This window comes from Anser anser (genome assembly GCF_964211835.1).
Source record: "Anser anser genome assembly, chromosome: 3".
NCBI lineage: Eukaryota > Metazoa > Chordata > Aves > Anseriformes > Anatidae > Anser > Anser anser.
The window spans coordinates 108907326-108929389 of record NC_139722.1 but is presented as its reverse complement, the minus strand read 5'-3'; the positions used below and the strand labels follow the sequence as shown (position 1 = coordinate 108929389).

The window sequence follows — 22064 nt, the reverse complement described above, 5'->3', positions numbered from 1 at the left end:
TGTAAGTTCTCCAAGCTGTGTGTTGGAGAGCGTTGGCTGCGGCCCTGGTGGTCTCAGTAGTATGTTGCAGTATAAATACAGCGACCAAACTGGAGCCAGCTTTCAGCCCAAACGGTTTCCTTCAGGAAAACTGTACAATATGTCAAATACATTTTTCCAAAGGGATTAACAAAGCTGCGTGAATAGGCAGCAAGCAAGTGAAATTAAATCCAGCGCATTGTTTTCCAGGCCATGACTCTTCACCTGAAAGCACTTCAGCGCGGTATTTTGGTTGGGGCAGAACAGAAGGGACCTATTCACGCAGTCACATTGAATGCTTTCTTTGTGTCTGTTTGGCCTCTGCGTTTGGTCAAACGGGCTGTGGGATGGCTCTGGCGGGCTGGCTTAGCTCCCAGGGAAGCCTGAGTTATCCACAGGGTAGAAAATGACGGAGCATCACTATAAGGGATGCTTCTTCGCAATCTAAATTTGTCTTTTAAACCTGACTTGGGTTTTCTAATGAAGTCTTAAAATCTTTCCCTTTAATTGTAGAAACCCTGGCTAAGAGGACCAAGTGCACGTGCGCTGCTTTTATATCACTTTTGTCATTTTGATTGCATTCTCTGTGTACTCTAACACCTTGGTTTGTGGTTGCTATGAAGTGTGCACGTGTACTTTCTGAACGGGGCCAGCTCTCGTGCTGTGATTGTCAGAACCGACAGCTGGGTAACAGTGAGTAACGCAGGTCGCTTCCATTTTCATCACCTTGCTTTCATTCGTGGTGATTTTCATTTGCCCTTGCGGAGCTTTGTTAGGTCTCCGTGAAATTCCTGCCTCTCTTTATTCCCAAGTGATGAAAATAATTGTCCTGTAACACTCTCTCAGGAGTCCTTGCGCTAAGATCTCTGTGGTATTGTTCCCACTGCTTTAATATAATGGCAGTCACCTATTTACTTGTCACAGTACCCAACGACGACTACTTGCCTTCGTAGTTCTGTAGAAAGAATCCTTACTGGAAGCACACTAGGAAGTCTGAGTAATTGTTCTCCGCTGGAGAGCGGCATTTCTCCTTCGGAGCAGTGGTCGTGTTGCTTTTTAACCTCCTGAGCACGAGTCAGTGCTCTTCCCCCATGTTTTTCCTCCCCCTTTTGTGTAGTTTGGGGTCTGCATCTAAAACAGGAGCACAGAGCTTCAGGAAAGCACTTTCTGGCAATGACGATTAACAGATACTGCGTATGGGGAAAGTAGAGGCAGAGGGAAGTTGAATAGTTGTCCCAGAACACTGGTAGAAGTGACTCGTGCTTCTGTCCAGACCTTGACTACAGAATTCCCCCTCGGGGAGGACCTGCCACCCCTGTGAGTTGTGTGGTGACAGCACGGTGACCCAGTGGGTCTGTGGTGGCACCTGTGCTTTGGTTTTTTGGACTCTCACGTTTGTGTTTGCAGGGGTCCAGGTGACCTACAGATACCCTTTTAAACAAAATAAATGCCTCTGCGTCAGAGCAAACACGCTCAGGCACGGGTTTGCAGTCTAAGGCTCCGGACTTGTCAGGTTAACACAGCCGTTGTCTGCTGTGGTTTGTGCGCTTGGGGAATGGTGTTTGGGGTAAGCGAAGTGAGATGTGGCTGTCACCAATAGCGGTGCTTCTGTGTGTTAATACAACAGAAGCTTTGGTGAGTTAATTACTGTGCCACTAAACGTCCAGGAGACAGACTTCCTGCTTCTGCTGGAGTGGAGCTCAGGTGGGAAAAGCCTGAGTTACTGGGAGAACAAAGTCCTCAGAACTGCTCCGTCCTGCTGGGAGAGCGCTCTCGCATCCCTCTTGGTGTTGTGTGTTTCACAGGCTGCCTGGAGAGGCTGCACAGCGTTGGTGGTGGAAAAACAAGTGTTTAGACTAAGCCAGTCGCCTCACCTAGCACATTGCTTGGTTCAAAAGCAATGTTTTATAGACGCTGCGCAATAGGAAAAAAGTGCTGAAAATCTGAGGGGATGTTTGATGAGGGGAAGTTTGACTTTCCTGATGTTGTTCACGTTTGAATCATTGACCATAGCAAGCAAAGCCAACTGTGTTCTGCAGGCTGGGAAATGTAAAGCGTTTGGAGGAGTGAACTGAGGTGGAACTGTTTTGTTTCCTGGGGCTTCAGAGGTGCTCATCTGAAGAGATGAAGTTTCCAGCCTAATGTGGTCTCGTAAATGCTGAGGTGTCTGGGAGATAAAGCAATTATTTTCTAGTCATTGGAGAATTGGCTACCAAACTGCGTATCCTCCTCAAAGGCTCAGAAGGCCAGCGTTTGACACAGTTTATCTTACTCTTCTATGGCAAGAGCAATGCAGTGTCTGCTATTATGATACAGTATCTCCTTTAGACTTTTTAAATATAGAGGCTGAAACCACATGCCATCCTGAAACACATCAGACGTTAACTCTGGGACGCGCCATTTGTCCCAGGTGAGTTTGTCCCATCGGTAACTGCCCTTACTGCAAGCAATGAAAGGCCAAATCAACTCACCCACCGCCCTGATGCAGCAGGAGTGGCTGTCATGTGCCTGGGAGATTTTTAAAGCAAACTGAGCAGAGATGGTTCACATCTCTGGTACATGTCACAGGAAGATTTGTCTGGATCCCCCACCTCTTTATTTTAGCCTGCTCCTGCCTATTTTTTTTGTTGGTGGTTGCTTGCATCTTACCTTGCTGTCTTTGTTGTTCATATTTTAGTCACAAGTGTAGTTGATTTCATCCTTTCACACAATGAAAAAGGTCTTCTCAGCACAGTGGACTGGTTTGTACAACTCTCCAGTGCCTTGGTAACACTGTTTTGTAAGAAAATACAGGTAAAAATTAAAAGGTTTCATTATTCTTCTTTTCTTCTTTTTTGTATTTCAGTGAGGGTCCCATATTTCATTGACTTGAAAAGACCACAAGATCAAGGTTTAAACCACACCTGTAATTATTACCTTCAGCCAGAGGAGGATGTAACCATCGGAGTCTGGTAAGGACACCTGCCGTGTGCAGTGTGTGCTGTACATCCGTAGTCTTTCCTTTTGTTCTCAGTATCGCGTGTCCAGTATTTTTGCTGTGCATGCGGCAGCCATTGCCTGCTCTGATTTGTGGATGCTTGCGTTTTTTCTCTGCCAAGTGGCTGAGTTCGTGTTGAAAAGCATGCAGATCGCTGGAGCTTGGCTGAACTCGGATCGATAATGCGTGAAACAAAATTGGACAACCTTTGCATTCAGAGAAATTTCATAATTTGGAATCAGAAAGGCTCTGCATTGCTACAAAGGTCATGCCTCCACATCAGACCAGACCCAAGGAGTTACAAGTTCTGTTATTTGACTGCCGTTCATAGTTTGTTTTGCAAAGTATATGTGGGGGAAGATGGGAAAACAGGATCGAAGTGTTCAGAGTAGGAGGAAGAATATTCTGTGTACAAAACATATGTAAGGTTTGGAGAGTGGGTGAGGAAGGAACACGCCGTTTGCTCTCTTAGCAGAACAAGTGACAGTGTCAGTGCTCGCTTTTACTCGTGAAGATTTTTCTGGTCCCAGGCAAGGACAGTTAATTTTAGCTCCTTGTTAACCGGGACCGGCTCAAATGACTGGTTCTTTGTTTGAAAAAGGTCTGCTTTCAGCACTTGCTGCATTATTAGGCCAGCTCAAACCAGCTTCTGCATCTGTTCCTCGTGACCAATTTCTACTGTGTCTCAAACCCAGGAGTTTCAAAGCCACAGAAAGTCCCTGCTGGCTTTGAACAGCAAGAAGTGCCCGCAGTTTGAACGCATACCACAAGAACAGCAAACACCTGAAAAAATAGCCTAGACACTGTGTCAGGTGTGAAGGGAAAGGTGCCGTTGCTTAATACAGCCAGTGCTGTTAGATTTGTAAACTGTGGGATTTGGAGGGTTTAGCTGTGTGCGTGTACCCTGTATGTGTCCTCTAAGGCAGCAAAGTTTCTCTTTGCTTGGGAGCGTATGACCTTTTGAATGGGACCTTCACTAAAGTTTGGAGCCTTGTTTTAACGTTAGCATAAGGTTTTGTGTTCACTATGCTCCTGAAACAAACTCCTCAGACGGCTTTGTTCATAAGCTTGCGGAACTATTGAGGCAGAACAGGGGGTCCTACAGCTATTTGGGCATTTTTCCTCATCAAAAACTCAATGTTTGGCTGCTGCATGCAAGCAAGTAGGTTTTTTTTTTTTTTTTCTAACGTGTTTTCCTATGTACTGGTTTGTCCTCTGACCATGTTTATGTCTGCGGGAAGGTGTGGTAGATGGAATTTGTCTTTCTTCGTAGGAGAAAGGAATGTGAGCACCTTCGTACTTCTGATAGCTGTAAGCTGGCCCCTTTGTCAACAATCTGAGATGATTGTGGGCATGTACTCACTTTCAGTGTTTGTCTTCTGGAGTAATTACCCAGTTTGAATGCCTGCCTTCTCTTTGGTCTGTTGTTTATCTCTTTCCGTTCCCCACTAGTGTTGAATTCATTCTAACAGGCTGCCCAGCTATGTTTTCTATTGAAGAACAGCTGTGAGTTAAAAATTCCTGGGTTTCTAGGTTATAGTTTTTCTAGCTAAGACGTTAAACCTTCAAGAATCTGGTATTTGAAAACAAAATACAGTATCTTCTCATCAGACCTTGAGCACCTGTTTTTCCTCAAATCGCTTTAGTCAGCTATACCTCTTGTTTATCAAATGTTCTTTCCAAAATCAGCTGACTTTGGTCATTATTCTGAATATCTAATGACCTAGCTGTGAATCTTGTTTATGATGTACAAGTCTGTTGAGTGAAGTAATCAAGCACCATAAAAGCCTGGGGACTGAGATTCTTCCTGTAGAACAGCCGGAAGTTCAGTAATTGTGCTTTGGGTTGGTCTGGGAAGTTTGGTGCCTTGCATAGCCCTGGGTTTTGAAGGCAAAAGTATTGGAGATTAAAATGTAGAAATAACACTACTCACTGGCTTTTTAAAATGTCTCACTTGTTGGCTAAGAATGACAGCTTTATCAAGAGTGCGTGAGGAGTTTAACTCTGAGTGAATGAATTGATCAGGAAAAACTCAAAATTTGAGTTGCAGACACTAAAAAGCAACAAGGGAATAAACATATATATATTTTTTTCCTTCTGGATACAGGCATACAGTCCCTGCAGCCTTATGGAAGAATGCCCGGGGGAAGGACCAGTTGTGGTTTGAAGATGCTTTGGGTTCCAGCCATCCTGTAATCCTTTATTTGCACGGCAATGCTGGAACAAGGTGAGACACAAAACAGCAACGGCTCTGTTAGGCGGTGTGTTTTTTCTGTCTTCCTACAGCTTCAACACATTGATTTAAAAAAAAAAATAAATCTAAAAGCATTTTGGTTCTTCTCCTTTCTTTTTAAAAGAAAGCATGTTTTAAGGCATGATGGCTCTCCATTTATTGAATGTGAGAATACATTTATTGCATTATCAGAGAGATCTGATCCTGCAGATGCTTTCTGTCCTCTGCGTGCCAGGAGGCTGTGACGCCTACTCAATCAAGTAGGGAGGAATACTTCTTTCCAGTATAACGGTTTTTGAATCAAGACATGGGATAGTATTACCTCTTCTGTATGTATGCTTTTACGTATATTAAATAAGCTTTCCAGTTCCTTTCATGAGCTTATTTTAGTAGTTAACACATTTTGAGGAAGGAAAATCAGATGGAAAGAGGAAGGTAATGTGCTGGCCTGTTTCCTTATTGCACATGTACAGGACGTTTGTCTGGAACAGGAGCATTTCTAAAACTTGTAATCTTAGCAGCTGTGGTCAGGTTCTCTAAAGTTTCTGGGTGCTAAAACCCATTAGTACAGCATGGGACTTTCTGGGTGTTTCGCAGTATCATGGTTTTCCTGCCACATCTCTGCATGATGCAGAGCTTTACTTGAGTTATTAGTACATGTGGGTTTTTTTCTTTACTAATATGCATCTTTCAAAGAGTATTGGCTCCTTTCTGAGTGCGTGTTCTTTTGCAGCTGATGTCTGCTTATAGATACTCTGCAAGAGCAGAAGCGTTGCTGTAATACAATTCTGTTTCAACTGTGCTGGTAGCGAAGGTTTCCTAGCCTTTACATTGCAGGAGGTTTGCCCTTTTTCACCTAAATTCTTACCTTAGTAGCGTTCCTTTTTTCTGTACAGGGGCAAAATGTGGAAGTTGCATGCTGTGAGCTAGGAAATGCATGAGCAGATGGGACTTCAGAAACTGTTGTCTGCTCATGCTGATGTGTTACAAGGTTTAATCAAATTGTTGCCTTATTTTTCAAATACTGCTTAGTTTGTTTTCTTGTCCTTATTGGGTGTAGCAAATGATACTAATGGAAACTGCTCTGCAGCTTAACAGTGGTAATTTAGGACCGGTATCTCTGTTGTGCGGTTATTGATTAGATTTACTTCTTGGCTCCCCCAGGTGTTACTGAGATAAAGTGCTGAGCTATGTATTGATTGCGTATCTCACGTTTTGCTTTACTCTGTGCATTGGAGGAAGCCGGAGTCATATTGGCTTTGCCGTTTCTGCTTTAATGTATGTTGCTGTATGTTTCCACAGCGCATCTTCAGTCTCTTGTGAAAGGCCTGGTTAACACAGCCTGCATCAATAAAGCATAAGTAAAAGGCACTGCCTTTGCTTTCTGGTTCAGCTGAGTGGTCTGGAGCTGAGGCAAAAATGATGCTTACCTGATGTCCTTAAAAAAAAAAAAAAAATCACGTATTGCACTTTGAGGAATGCATGAGAAGTCACCAGTGTGTGCACATCCGTGATGGCTTTTCAAGCAAGTGTATCTTCTTCCTCAGACTTGTTTGATTCAACTTGACTTCCAAGCAACCCCTTACATTTTGCCCTGAGTGGTTTTGGCTGTGTTAGGTATTTTGTAGCGCAGTTGGAGCTGACAGCTTTTGGCTGGCAAGTGCGTGTGTTCTTCGAGGGAGGTCTGGAAAGTGGCAGTTTGGTTCAGAGGCTGCACTGACCAAACCAGTCATAGCGGGAATGTTTTAGGGTTTTCATGTGAGTGCAGGCGAAAATCTACTTTTAGCGATGCTAGACTAAAGCTCCATTGTGGATTAGCATTGTCACAACAGGGACGTATTTTAATGCATGTGATGTCACGTTCCCTCTCCTTTCCTTTTTTAGCCTCTAGTTTTCAATTTATGAAAAAAACATTAAAGCGGATTCTTCCCCTGGACTTATTTCTAGCGTTCTACTCTGGTTTTCTCTGCTCAGTCTTTTGCACGTGTCTTTTCTGTCCCTGTGCTAGGAGCCAGGTGAGAGGTTCCAAGGGCCAGGCGCTTGGGTTAATGTGGTGAGGTCTGCTGGGAGCAGGGGTTACTAGCTGGGGCAGCACTGGTGGCAGCAGCTCAGGATCTGCAAAGCCAGCAAGGGCAGGCCGGTTTGGATGTGTTGCAGGCTTTGGAAAAGGGAGGTTGGAGGGTGGGTTGAAAAGATTGTCTTTTCCTGCAATGAGAAGAAATTTAAAGGGAGAAGTCGACATTTAAACTATATCCTGCATAGCTCAACAGTGCCGTGGTGTCTCCTTCTAGCCCGTAACAAAGCAGTTAAAGTGTTTATGTTTGGCTTGCATGCTTGCGTTTAGCTGGAATCCCGAGCCTCTCTCTGGAAGCTTAAATGTTGACATGTGGCTTTTGTTTTTGTTTTTCATTCTCTTCGTGAATCACTTTTGCCAGAGGAGGGGATCACCGCGTGGAGCTTTACAAGGTAAGTGGCTGCACGTGCTGTCCAGGCGCTTGCACTAACGCAGTCAGACCTGCACAGACTTGAAGACTGCTCGTTACAGCCCACTGCCACCAGGCACATGACCTAGGGTTTTTGGCCCCCTTCTGCCATACACACCCCGAATCTAGAGGAGTCTGTAAGCAGTGAGCACGCTTCACCACGTTCAAAAATATTTGAAAGGTTTTTTTACTTGCTGTTACCTGTCAGCTCCAACCAAACTAACCAGGTTCTTTGCCAGGAATATGTTCAGAACAGTTCGTGAGGAAAAAAATAAAAGCTTTATTTAATCACAGTCATGATTTGATTGATTATCCTGGTATGCTGACTTAAGGTGCTATTTAAGAGTATTGTTTCATATGTTACCAGTCTCTGTATAGTCACTGTTGTGACACAACGCATCCCCAAATGTCCCCAAAGAGCCATAATTATTTTTGCTAGTTCATTTCAGAGGGAGTTGAGGCTGTGTTTTTCCTATGGATTTAGCTTTCATTTCTTTCTCCTTATAATTGGTGTCAGTGTTGGCATTCGTAAAGACTTATTGCAATGCAGCTACTTATGCAAGATCCCCTGCAGTAAAGCCTTTTTTTAATTCAGGTCACTTAGAAAATGCCATTTGGAAGTTTCAAAGAAGCAGGTGATGCTTTTTCCTAAGAAAAAAAGGATGTGCTAAGTTACTGAAGGTTGGCACATGACAGCTGGGGAGACTGTCATGTATGCTAAGCCAGTTGGCTGACTCCCAGAAAAACAACGTCTGCTGCAATGCATTTTGTGTTGGCCAGGACAGGCAGAGGGAGTAGTTCTGGATTTTGTCCGAACTAGTACTGGACCACGCCAGAAACTCTGGGTATGTGCTTATTCCAGCAGAATGAACCAGGTTGGCTTGCTGGCCCTTCAGCCTCTGGTGCTCAGACCCTGGAAGCAGCAGGGGAGAGCCCCCTAGAAGAGGCTCAGAAGGGAAATAACTCGAGAGGTCTGCTCCTTCTTCCCAAGTGACTGATCCGTGTGAGCAGCTTTTCTCAGCAGCAGCACCGAACATTGAGGCTGTCACTGCTCCAATCCTTGGTGCCTGCGTGGATGTGTGTTTGGAGCAGTAACCAGAAAAAAGCTCACTCTGAGGGGTGCTTTCCTCTGCTCTGGACACGTGGCCAGTTATTCTTTGCTTGAGCCTGGTTTCCAGATACCGTATGTACTAATATATTCAGGGTCACTGTATTGATACAAATTATTTATGCTTTGAATATTGCAAGTCAAAACGTTTTAAAACTCAAGACAAGAGTCCTCAAAACCTTTTAAAATTCAAGACAGGAGTCCTCTTCTCCTAGCTACCCTTGTCAGGAACAGGCTACAGCGAGCTCCTCTGCGATTCAGACTTGTATGTTGAGGATTTGGCGGTGAAGCTTTTGGTCCTTGCTGCGTTGATGTGCTGGGAGATTGGAGAGCTGATGTAGAGGTTTTTTTGCCAATTGCATGAGATTACCCAACTTTATAGCAACAAAAGAAACAATGGGATATTGTTATAGGGATGTAAGTAATTGCTACATAGAAAACATTTGTCACTGCTACACTAAACATCCTGTTAAGGGCCAAAGGAAATGTGTTATCTGCAAAGGCAGCTGAAGTCTTATTAGTTTCATCTGAGACTTTTTCTGAGCTAGTTTTAGAGGGAGAAACAAGAAAGGAAAATATGCTTTTGAAAGACAACACCACCTAAACCAGAAGAGGCTTAATAGCCTCAGGGCATAGGATTGGGACGCTGCCATACTTTTTTGCTTTCCCACAAAGCAGGGAAAGCGCAGGGGCTGTGCCATGCCAGGCTGTGAGGACACAGGACTTGGTTTGGGTGGGTGTGTGGGGTGCTGCTGCCTGGGCCTGGCTTGTCTCGAGGGCAGCCCCGCTGTTTGCTGGCTGCTGCGCAAGGGCTGGTGCTTTGGGCAGGAGCAGCTGGCCAGGGCAAGTGCCAGGCAGATTCCTCTTGCTGCATTCCTGGTCTCTACTCCGCGCGTTTGCTTTGTGTCACCTTGCAGCACCTGGCTCCCAGCAACAAGAGGAGAATTTAGCTGTCCCTCTTCAGGGCACTCTTTCCAGGCACGGCCATTCTCAGCGGTGGGGTTTTGAACCCCCAGGCGTGGCCCTGCCTCCGACTCAGGTTGGGGTTAGGGAAAGCTGGAGGCTTCTCCATGGTGGTCTTGGCCAGGTATATGGTGAAGGTGGTGGCTGGTGCGGGTCAGACCGATGCTCTGAGGAGGTAGATGCAGGGGGAGAGCTAAGGGCTGTTTGCAGAAGGCACACAGAGGGGGAAAAGTTGGAAATCCAGGTGGAGGAAAGTGGAGCTGCCATGGGAATGGTGACCGGGGATGAACAGCGATGCTATCCCGCTGCACACAGCGAGGTGGGTGCCAGTCCTGACAGCACAGGTGGGAAGTGTATGTGAGTGTAAGCATAAAAGAAATCTAGGACAGAGATCAAAAGAAAAAAGGTTTAAATTGGGAACGTAAATAAAGCCTTATCAGTAATGGAGCAGAGAGGAGTTGAGGGAATGGTTATTGAACAAGGGTATGTAAAATGCAAGCCTCTAGAAGAACTGGCATGGACTTGACTTTGTAAATGAAACAGTAGTCCTATCTGTGTGATGGCAATGGATGCGTTAAACTCAGCAGGTTTTTTTAAGAAGAAATAGAGGAGCGTAAAAATCTTTTATCACGCTGCTAATTAAAATAAAAGTTCATCTCTGTTACTCAGAAGAGATGCCGCCAGTGCAGCCGACACAGCAAACATATCAAAGATAGCTAAGCTGTCAGCAGGTTAATTAACAGTTGATACTGAAGAACAATAGATAATAAATTGGATAAAATAAGGAAACAAATGTTACTGATGAGACCTCTCCTATGACCAGAAAGTCCTGCAGAGGGAGATGTTCGAGGCTTCTTCGTCACTTTCCCTTCCCCAGGTAGCACAGAAGATGACGTAGTCTGTTCCAGATCCAGCTAAGTATCTGTTGCATAACTTTGCTTTCACTGCTCTGTTTTATTATCATATAAGTAAATGTGAAAAGGGAACGATTTAATACAGTCTTCTGATCTGGAAATCATTTTTAATGGTCTGGAAAAGGCTAGATTGTGTGTGGTGACTTAGCACTAAAATCCCATTGCAAAGCTGAAAACCAGGCTTTGCAAGAAAGAACTTGGTGCTCTGCATGCCTGGTCGGGGGGTCCAATACATAAGTGGACGTATCAAAAGTGATATTTAGTAATTCTGGTGGAATCAGCTGTCTTGCAGCACCTAATGTACTTACTAATATTTTACCTGGTTATTGCGTTATTGTTACACAGTTTGCAGAGGTATTCTGTACTGTGGTGTTGTGTTGATAAATACATAACCCCACCTGCCTACAATGTTAGCAAGGTCATCTGCAACAGGATGCTGAAACGACAGTAACTTGTTCTGCCCAGGAATCTGCGCTCACAACTGGGTATTTAATCCCTCCGTTGTGTAAAGGGCCTTTGCCCTGTAAGCACACACAGTACAGGGCACACGTCTGGGGAACCCCCTCGGAAGGATTTAGAGCCAAAGGAAGAGCCAGGAATTGCTTGAGGAGACCTGACTAGCAAAGAGCAAAGGGGCTTTGAGGGAAGGAGTGACTTTGAAGCTGGTGCAGTTGCGAATGATAACATCAATTCTGGGTACGTGCTAGTGGGAAAATGGCAATAAAACTGGGGGAGTGGAGTAATATAACTCCGTGGTAGTGCCAAGAGTTACCACAACTAAGTAAAGCAAGGGTGAGCCTGATATAATGTGTTAGACAGTCCCCAGGGGGTGCTGGCAAGCAGCAGGGCAAACTCTGTGATGCACATGTGAAGATAGCAGCTTTTTTTTTTGTCTGCAGACAGCCATTTAGAGCCGAGTGGGACAGTGGGATTGCTCTCTCCATTTCCAATCAGCATCCAGGCGTCTGTGTAAGATACAGTATTTGTATCCATACTGTGTGTCCCCACGTTACTGTAAATTGTCTGTTTATAGCTCTACCTGGTAATGTCAGCTATATGTAACCTTAACCCCTGTTAAGGTTAAAATTATACTTGAGAACAATTGTTCTTACAGGAAGTGCAACTGGACTATTCCAAGAGGTAATGCTCAGTGTACAGGCATGTCACTTCAGCTGTATGCTGTGACACTGCCGGTACCATTTTTCTTTTTTAAACGATTTTAACAAATACTAATCACCCAACAGCTAATCCTGGCAGTCCAGCTGGTGGTGCAAGGAGCCCTGAAGGCAGCGAGTGTTGTACACCCAGCAGATGCCCAGATTGCTACGGCAGCCCGAAGGATGCATCACTGCTCCTTCCTGCAGTCCCCCTGAGGGTGGTGGTGTCCTGCAGTTAAAGGAGTTCTGAACTTGGCCTGGCATCCTGTAGCTCTCGTCGTAATCACTATAATGCACTTATTTGTTGCGCAAGCTGCACTGGCTATAAAATCAGACACTCAGCAACCAATTAATGCGTTACAATGAAGAGCTGTTTGCTGCCCGTGGACCTGCGCAGGTTGCCCTGAGGCAGCTGAATGGGTAGCTGCCTCCGAGGAAATCCACTGCTCATTCCTGGAGAGAAGCCTCGGGTCACAAGAGGGTTTGCAGTGTAAGAGGTTTTGCAGTATCCTTGCTGAGCTCATGAAAGATAGTCTGCAGCTGGTAAGCTGTTGAAGAGGGAAATTGCAGCCTCGTAGCCCCATGAATGTAGCACTGCTATTGCTGGTAACACGGCTGAGGCTTGTGAAGCTTCTGAGCTTGCTTTGGAGCCCCGTGGAGCACTGTTTTCAGCTTGTTTAGCCCTAACAGCAATCGTCTAAAGACCAGGTGACTACTGGCTAGCTTGTTCTATTTTGCTGAGCTTTGTATAACGACGTGGTTTGGCTGTGACCGTAATGCAAATAGTAACAACTCCCGCACAGACAGTATTAGAGAGAAAATCTGTCACGTTTTTACGTGCAAGCTGCAGATAGTTACTCTGTGTCAAACGAGATGCCGATGGCAGCCAGCATAGTGATGCAGCGTAGAGGAGCGCAGGCCCCGTGCGACAGCAGAGACCTTGGAGATGGGGACGCAGGGTGTGTTGCGGAGGCATGCAGGTACGAGTGGGGCTGGGAGGGGGCACAGCCCAGCCGTGGGGACAGGGCTGGGAGCAGCTCGCCTGCGGTCTGCAAGAGAGATGCAGAAATGGGCTTAGAGGTGAGGAAGAGAACATGTCCGATATGTCTTAAACACATCCTGCGGGGTAATTTGGGTTGTAATGTAGAGTCACAGACTGGTGAAGAGAAAGTAGCATGTTGTGCACATCAGAAATGTACAAAGATTGATCCCAAGTGGACCTGAGAAGGAAAAAAGGAGATACTGTCATCATCATGGTCCCCCCAGCAAAGGATTTGGGTTGCCAACACCCCTCTTCTCTGTATGGTGCTTTTTTTTTTTTTCCAGTACTAACGAGGCCTAAACTTGTAACGGAAATCATTCAGACTGTTAAGATTTCACTTACACTAAAAACAACGTGTTGGTTTTACACGCAATTTCCTTTGGTCCATTAAAAGATTTAGAGTATAATGTAATACTAAGATGGCTTTTCTATCACATCCTACAGAGGTCACAACAGCAGTTTAATCTTTTTGTGACTCTGATTTTTATCCACTGCAGAGATGTTAGAGTCATACCAAGCAATGGTAGCTCAGAATGCTAGTACTGTTTTTACCGAGGTACTTTTTCTAAGCAAGTTGATCTAGTGGGGATATTATTTTTACTTGCTTTTAATGGATTTTACTAGGATTACCACTGTTTGTAACATAAATCTTCACTATAGAGCAATTGTAAGTTTTAGGTGTATATGTTTAAGCCTTCTGAAACCTGAAACAGGCCTCTCTATGTTGAGCTCACCTTTATGCAAGTTTGGATAGTATAAATGAAGCAGTTGTACTGTTTCACTGGAAAACCCGAAAGATTTTGTGTGGGCTTTGTTTGGTTGTATGGGAAACGGTCACTGGGTATTTGTAGATACCAAGGGTAAAGCTGTTAAAGGGGTGATCTACATCTCGGCCCAGGAGACAAATGGAGTAAAGCCCGCAGACTGAAATGTCTGCTGCTCGAAAGCCCTGCGCCTGCCACGCTGAAAAGCTCTTAAATTACTCCTTTACCGAGTTGGGCTGATAATGTTATAAATCAGGTCCCTGCACCTTGGCCTGAGGCAAGAGCACGGCAGAGGTGGCAGCCTGTGTGAGAGCTCTGTGTGTTTCTCTCCCCTCCAGGTTCTCAGCTCCCTCGGGTACCATGTGGTCACGTTTGATTACCGAGGTATGTGGGCTTCTGTTATTGTGAAACACTTTTAGCTATCTTTCTTTTCTAAGTAACAAAATAATTGCTTTTCTTTTTAAGATAATCTCAGGGGAACTGTTGTTTTGCACACGGTTGCTGTTAGCTAATCAGTTGCGGTTGCTGTTTCTTTTTCAATTTTAAGTTCATCCTTCCTTTTCTCGCCTTTAAATTGTACAAACGAGACATGGTTATTTTGTGACCTGTAACTATGTGCTGCCCTGTTGACAATTCAGAGAAGCTGTATTAAATGCTGCAGATGTTTCTGATCTGTAAGGCATTTCCAGAAATCTCAAATTTCCATAATAAAATTACTCCAAAGTGTAACAAAAGGCACAAGAATTAAACAAGATTATCATAAAATACTGTTTCTGCTCCCCAGATAATGGTACCTTTGATAGAAGTCCTACTTATTCATGTTCTTTCTGGTCTCACAGAGACAGCGAGCTGCTCTGAAGTTGTTGTGAAGCTAAGATACATGGCAGCTCATTGCTAACATCCTTGGCAGGAGCTGCGACCATTTTGCAGCTCTGTGCCACCACTAGTCAAGTATCTGCTGCTCTTCTCAGAGTTTTATTTGTAGGAGCTCGCCCTGTTTTTCAGTCCTGCTGGCAGCAGCTTCTCCGGCTGCTCTGTAGGTGTCAGAAGGGATGTGGGATGCTTCCTGCTCGGCGTGAGGTGTGTAGACACGCTGTAATAGGGATAGAGCCAGAGAAATCAGGAGGGTGGAAGATTGCTGGCGGGCCCTGATCGGACACCATGGACAAGCTGACGTTGCAACAGCTTTGTGAAATGTGCTTGGGTTTTGATCCCAAGGACCCACTTTGTATGCTTTTAGAGACTGCACTTAGGAATTGGTTACGTGCATGCAAAAGCAGCTGAGGTCTGGGAGCTGGGCTGTTGCGGTCAGGGAGGTGCAAGAACACAGTGTGGCCGTGTTTGGGATCCAGCTGTTGTTTTTGTTGTTGACCAAACCCACAAAAATTTCTCTGCAGCCAGCAGTTACCTTGTTTCAATGACTGCTGATCAATCAGGGCTTTAACCCCAAGCTGTAGACGTGCACAGTGAGATGAGCAGAAACTGCCTGCGCCTGACTCTTCTGCAGGTGTGCTGCATGGGAAGAGCCGTCTGGCTTTGCAGAGCGTTTCATGCAGCTCACGGAGGGACCTTCTGTGTTTCAGGCTGGGGAGATTCGATAGGCAGCCCGTCTGAGAGGGGAATGACCTATGACGCCCTTCACGTCTTCGACTGGATAAAAGCAAGAAGCGGAGACAACCCTGTCTACATCTGGGGACACTCCTTGGGCACGGGGTAAGCATCTAATCCCAGTGGGACTTAGCACCTTCTGACAAACATCAAACACCGACCTTGGGTGAAGGCGCAGTTTGCCAAAACCCCCAGGCTGGCTTGGCTTGGAGTCTGTGGCATAACTGCTGCAGAGTAGCTCCCCTTTTGCGCTCTGCAGAGAGAAGGGCTACAGTGAATGACTGTGCAGGAATTGATCTCGAACCTTCGTTGCCCGGAGGGATCCGCTGGGAAACAGGCACTTAGAGTATGATGCTATTTGATCGAGTGGAAGGCAAGCGGGGCTGCGCTGATCTCTTCCTGTGGCGAACCTATGTCTGCATTCGTCTCTCAAAGCAGAACATCGTGCTGCTTTGATATTCTGGAAGAGCGTCCCAGACAGGCCACATGTGCGCGCAGTTTTCCCTTACAAAATGTTCTTTTTCTGACAAACATATTGTGTGTAATTAATATTCATGTAGATGCCTGCATGGCTGCACTGCTGGCCATCGACAGTGTTTACGGGGTCATGCCTGGCACAGGGAAGTAGGAACAGTGAGAAATCTGCAGTCCAAAGTGCCTTTTCCTAAATGGTTTTTAACTTTCCTTTTATGCTTCCTCCCTTTCCTGTGCTGTCTGGAGGCTGATCACGCTCAGCAGAAAACACGTACTCTTATCCCATTGATGTGGGGATGAGCAGAGGGCAAACGCAGGAATTGCTTTGAAGTTAAACAGTGTGCAGATGAGACTGTTTGAGCCTACAGTGGCTTGCCTTGCTGTCCAACGAAACGTGGTGCTGGGGCAGGGAGGTGTTTCAGGATAGTGCATCTTCATCACCGTGGTACTAAACGGCGTGCTTTGTTTGAGACTAGGAAGATTTTATTTTTCCCTTTGGCTCTTCCTCTTTATTTTTGCTGCGTTCAGGATCCCTTTCTGGGTTGGAGCATTCTGGTGACGTTTCCCAGTGCACTGCCATCTGAACGGCCTGTGGCTGTGGTCCCCAGCAGAGTTTGCTGGTGACTGTAGCCAGCCCAGAGGTTGAGCTTTTTGAAGTTAGCTGTGCTTGGAGGATTCAGCAACTTCTGCAAATGTGTCCATCCCGTTAGGGAGGTGCATGGAGGACACCTTTTGGCTTTCTGACCTAGCTGTGACCAGCGTCACCCTGGGAGCCCCATGCTCAGCTGCCTGGAGCTCAGTAACCCTCTGCCCATACTCCTGCCTCCCTCTCTCTGCTCCTCAGTCCTTGTACCCATGGGGCAGGAGGCTGTGTTGCACCGCTGTGGGTGTGTCAGGAGCCTGAGAGCCACCTCAAAGAGATCCTTTCAAGTGACTACATGGTGTGCTGCTTTCCTGGCCTTGTTCATTTCCCTAAACGCAGGTGCCTAATGCCCTTTGTGGGCATCAGTGGGGTTTGGGAGACCTGTGGGAACCCAAGTCACCGTGGGCTGGCTGCCCAGACCGCAGTGTTAGGGCATTGTAGTTGTACGTCTGCCCCCTGCTAACACCAGAGCCTGGTATTTTGCAGAGGGACTGTGCTGGATTAACACCCGTTGTTCTCCTTTCCAGGGTCGCAACAAATCTCGTGAGGCGCCTTTGTGAGAGAGGTAAGTCTGGTGGGCTGCTGCTCGCCCCACCTGGCCCAGGTGCCGCCGATGTCCCAGGTTTTGTGACAAGGCTGTCCTTGGCATGCCGTGGTGGCAGCTGACCCCTGCACTTCAGCACGTTGCCTTTGGCTTTTCAGAAACACCCCCGGATGCCCTGATACTGGAATCTCCGTTCACCAACATACGGGAGGAGGCGCGGAGTCACCCCTTTTCTGTGGCAAGTACACAGCGGTTCTCACAGCAGTGGTGTGTAACGGCACGCCTAGAGATTAACCTTCAGAAGCGATGTAGCTGAGCTAACTGCCATGAGTCACGTTTACAAGCGTTGGAAATAAAGACCAGCGTGTAAGGCAGGTCCTGGGAAGACCACTGCAGTAAGCAATACCTGACCCATGTGCGGAGTCTGGTGAAATAAAACAGAAATTGGGGTCAGAAAGGGCAGTAAATGCAGAGAGGGTAAGGTAAACTCAGCTCTCAGCAGTGGACGGCCCGCTCTGTGCTGTAGCTTCCCTGTTGTGGGAGGCCATTTTGTGGGCTGTGAGCGAAGTGATGGCAAAGCTGGGCTTCCCCTGGTCACAGCCCTCTCTGTATGGTCCCTTTGCTTGCCCAGATCCCCTGGTGAGTTCACTCCGATGTGGCTGTCTCTTCCGTTCAGCTACAAGCTGGCTCTAAACTGAGCAGACACCCATGTTGGATGTGCCTGTCCTGGTGAGGTGCCCAGGGATAAAGCTCGCTTGCCAGAAAACTGTTCCCAGCGGCAGCATCATGCCTCGATACTCTGACCGTGCAAGTTCCCCGAGAGCCTGCTCCTGAGCGGGCTGATAAGAGGGGCTTGACACAGGAGAGGAAAAAAGGTGCTGGTGGAAACGTGGTCTGTCTCATTGCAGAGCGCGCAGCCAGCAGCTCAGGGATGTTACAGGGATGGCAGAGGCTTGCCCTGTTCCTGCTGCGTGTAACTGTCCTGCTGGTGCCTGCCACTAACACCAGTTTTTCCTTTCAGATATACAGATACTTCCCTGGGTTTGACTGGTTCTTCCTTGACCCCATCACGACGAGTGGGATTAAATTTGCAAACGATGAGAAGTGAGTGTCTTCCCTCTTCGCTGGGGTTTCAGCTGTGGCTGCAGTGAACCAGGGCAAGCATCAAGGAGCAGACTGCACTCTGCTCGTTTTCTGTTGAAGCATTGTACTTGCTGAAGGGATTTCAGTTACTGTTGCAGCCCTGAATGCAGCACAGCTTTGCACCATGGAGCTCTTTCTTTTTTAATTGGTCTTAATGAGGAGAGAGGCAAAAGAGAGCACAGAGACTACTCAGGGATATGCTAATTTGATCCTGGTGATTTATGCCTTTCAAGTGTGCATTACACGTTAAGCAGTAGCATCAGGACTTTAAAGGTTTGGGATTATTTCTCTGGTGTGCGTTTGCATAAGCTGCCTTTTTTGCATAATAACGTCTGCTTTCACCTCATTCAAGAGGCTGAGCACTTAGGAGTTCGGTTTCCAGTTGCGAAACCAAACCAGACCTTGGGGGACGATGCCTTGCAGTGATGTGAGCCACTTTGGGTCTGAGCAGCAAACAGCTTTTCCAAGGATGCCTTTTGCTAGTAAATCTTCTGCAGATCGAATTAATGGTGCCCGTGTAATAGCATTTTCAAGATCTGAACTGCACTTAACGACCCACAGAACACGTTAGTCACTGCAGCTTCCTCGCAAATCCAGGCGTGTTGGTGTTAGTGCCGTGAGGCTGCTGCGGGCCAGCCCACATTTCCTAGCCCTGCGTGCTGTGTTGAAGCCTTGCAGTTGTTTGCTTGCTCTGTTTTTTAACTGGCTTTGCCTGACATCAGTAAGGGGCTCTCTGTGGTAGAAGTAGTTTTGGGCAGGGAGGAAAATGAATCCAGTCTACGTGCTCCTGATTGCCACTGTTGTCTGTCTTACAGTGTGAAATACATTTCCTGCTCCCTGCTCATCCTTCACGCTGAGGACGACCCGGTGGTACCGTTTCATCTGGGAAAAAAGGTAGGCGTGTGGCTCTGCGAACTGACCTGGAGGAAGGGACTGGGGTGGCCAGAATAACGCCCCAGGGATGTTGATAAAGCCAGGCAGAAAGACAGCAACAGCAGGACGTACACAGAAATGCGCAGCCTGAAGGGACCACAGGTTCTGTGGTGCTGGAGGTGGCGAATCAGTAGTGAGGCTGGGCGAGAGGTCGCAAAGCTGGTCAAGCCAGGACCACCCCTGAGAGAGGCAGCTGGTTTGGGGGCCTGGGGGCTGATTTGGGGTGGGATGTCTGGGTTTGAGCTGGGGGGTAGCTGGTTTGGAGTGACACGTGGCCCTCACCTGCTTCCCCTCGGACTCAGCTTTACAACATCGCGGCGACATCGCGGAGTTTCCGAGACTACAAGGTGCAGTTCGTTCCGTTCCACACAGACCTCGGCTACCGGCACAAATACATCTACAGGAGTCCAGAGCTACCTCGAATACTGCGGTAACAGCCCAGCCAGCAGGGTCTTCACAGCATGGGGGGGACGGTGCTTGGGGCTCTGGGTCCAGCACTACAGAAGGGGAACTACAGAAAGGGAACCACAGAAAGCTTGGGAGCGCTCCCCCCCTCTCCGTCTCATCTTTGCTGTGAGCTGGATGCTCTGGAGGGGCTGCCTGCAGAGCAGCTGCTTCTGCTGCTGGCATTTACCTCTTCTAGATGGGTGAAGCAAAGCTCACTGCTGCTCCCTCTAGCTGCAAGCGCTCGAGCCCCAGTATTTGCCAGGGAAACAGAAGCCACGGCATCCACCAGAGCGTAGGACAACTGAGAGTCACTGCTGTGTTGTTTCTTTTCCTAGGGAATTTCTGGGAGTATCTGAACATGAGCATCATCACTGAAGACTGGCTGCTTGGCAGCGCAGAGGTTTCCCTTTCTTTCCTTCCCCTCTCTCTCTCCTTTTCCTCTTCCCTCCCCGTGGGTCAGTCTGCCATTCTTCCATCCCTGGCACGAAAGGAGGTCAGGGATTCCCACTCCAGTCCTGATGTGTACCCTTGGCAACTCCAGCTCCCAGCATCAGCGTCTGTGATGGTAGAAGAAAGAAGTTGATGGCTTCTTTTTCGATGTGGACGGAGGGGTGACAACAACCCAGGAGCTTGTACCAAATGGTGAAAAAAGTAAGCACAACAGAGCCTGGCCAATCCAGCGCGGTACCACCGAGGACAGACATTCCTAGGACACGTATGTCATGACCAAGGGTGTTTCTTTCACTTCCAAACACTGCTGCTATTTTTTGGATCACGTACAGACTCATTTGTAGGTGAATGGCTTTTGCCGTGTCTCCATACCACAGTTGTCTTGCTTGAGTTTGAGGTGTTCCCTCTCTAGGAAATACACGTTTTGCCTGCCCTTTTTTTCCGCTAAGTGGCTGTAATTACAAATACACTGAAGATCCAGGTGGTGAGAGGTATTTTTGTTTAGCTCTTCAGTCACAATGTGCTGCAAGTGTTGGGCTAATTGCACACATTTGGAAATAAAGTGAGATTTTTTTTTTGTTCTTCCTTTTCCAACATCTATTTAAGGGGAAAAGATGAATACCCTTTTTTCTGTTCCATACGGTTTCCCTTCTGGACATCACTTCTGCTCCCATCCCTGTTACCCTCAGTGGAGCTCCTCCCCTTCCTCACACGCACTTCTTACTAGGACTGAAGTGGCTTATACAGATAAATTACAGAGTTGGGAGTTTAAGCTGGAAAGCATAAGATCGTGTTTTGCCTGACTTCCCCCTTCTGCGGTCAGCATGGGCCCAGGATGTGGGAATGGGTGTCTTCCATTTTCCCTGTACACAGCCAGCCAGCTATGTGCTTCCTTTGGGTGGGAAGAACTCTTGTATTTTGATTTCCCCTCATCTACTTTTTACTTCCTTTTGATTTCCTGTTCCTGGTGGCTACGCTGTTCCTCTGTAGTTACAAGCAGGCAGTGACAACGCAGTTCTTGATGCAAAAACAAGTCTGGGGTTCTTCCACCTTTCTCCCTCTGCCTCCCTGCTGTGCTCTGGGCACCACAGGCACTTCCAGCAGCAGCTTTCTCAGCCCATCTCACTGCTGTGTTGGGAGCACGCTGTCCAGGAGAAAGGAGTGGTGCTGTAGGTTTAGTCACTAGTGCTCAGAAGTGAATCGTGCTGCCTGAAGGGTCCATTCAGGGGTGTACAGCGTAGTATAAACTGCTCGGCATGCATCCCAGTTATACCTGCAGGACCATACTAGTTGCAAAGCAGACAGTAGCTTGTTCTTGTACTGAGATTCTTCTGCCATTAGCGTGGTTATCCCTGAGGTTTCTGACCCATGATACTCATAAGCTAACTGTGCCACTTAAATTATGTTCGATACACTTGTATTTATTGCACTGACAGAAGAGGAACACTTAAGTGGCTCTGTAGAGAGTGACCTGCACGTTCCAGCTAACGCTGCTGCCGGCAGCTGGCTCAGAGCGAGGAAGAGCCGGAGGCTGGCTGCCTTCCTCCGGGGGCAGAGCTGAGGGTCCGGCACGGGGACGGCGGCTGGCGGTGACCCCAATGCTGCCGGTCCCTGCAGTAGGCCAGTGAGATGCTTGGAAACTTAAACTGAAATGTTTATCTAAAAGTGGTGTAGTTTTAATAAAGGCATTGACTGCTGATCACTTCAGCTTTCACCTGTTTTTGGGACCTTTTCCCTGCTCGGGCAGGCCAGCTGGGTGTGCAGCAGTGCTGCAGTAGGGCTAGGGGATGGGAGAAAGGGCTTGCAACTGGGACTGGACGATTCTTTGGGGGTGGTACTGCTGCCAGCTCTGGGGGAGCAGCTCTCCTGGAGCCCGGCTGAGGCTCTAGGGAAACCAGGAGCTGCCCGTGGGATTTCAAGCAGAGCACCCCCCTGTGCCATTTCCAGGCTAAATCCAAGACCGTAACCCCCATCCCAGTGCATGTAGCCACCATGCCAGGGTACTCGGACATGGTAGTGGCCCAGAGCAGCCTCTGGCCCCGTCTCCTTCCTGTCCACCCTGGGTGCTGGCCAAAGAGCCCGTTCTGCATGGGTATGCTGTCCCCATGACAGTGCCGGCACCGTGTCCGCATCTGTAGTGTCGTGGCACCAGGCTGGAACCCC

At 47.4% G+C, this 22064-nt stretch overlaps 1 protein-coding gene across 1 annotated transcript in view; it reads left to right on the top strand.

Moving 5' to 3' along the window:
* ABHD12 (abhydrolase domain containing 12, lysophospholipase) overlaps positions 1-21603 on the top strand; it is a 40379-nt gene extending 18776 nt beyond the window's left edge. The window contains exons 3-13 of the mRNA XM_083828579.1: positions 2864-2969; positions 5103-5222; positions 7664-7694; positions 13998-14043; positions 15243-15372; positions 16912-16949; positions 17087-17166; positions 17950-18032; positions 18887-18965; positions 19307-19434; positions 19787-21603. Of these exons, the coding sequence (XP_083684705.1) occupies positions 2864-2969; positions 5103-5222; positions 7664-7694; positions 13998-14043; positions 15243-15372; positions 16912-16949; positions 17087-17166; positions 17950-18032; positions 18887-18965; positions 19307-19434; positions 19787-19826 (881 nt within the window). The 3' untranslated portion in view covers positions 19827-21603. The remainder of the gene's footprint in view (positions 1-2863; positions 2970-5102; positions 5223-7663; positions 7695-13997; positions 14044-15242; positions 15373-16911; positions 16950-17086; positions 17167-17949; positions 18033-18886; positions 18966-19306; positions 19435-19786) is intronic.
* Positions 21604-22064: the final 461 nt, after the last annotated feature.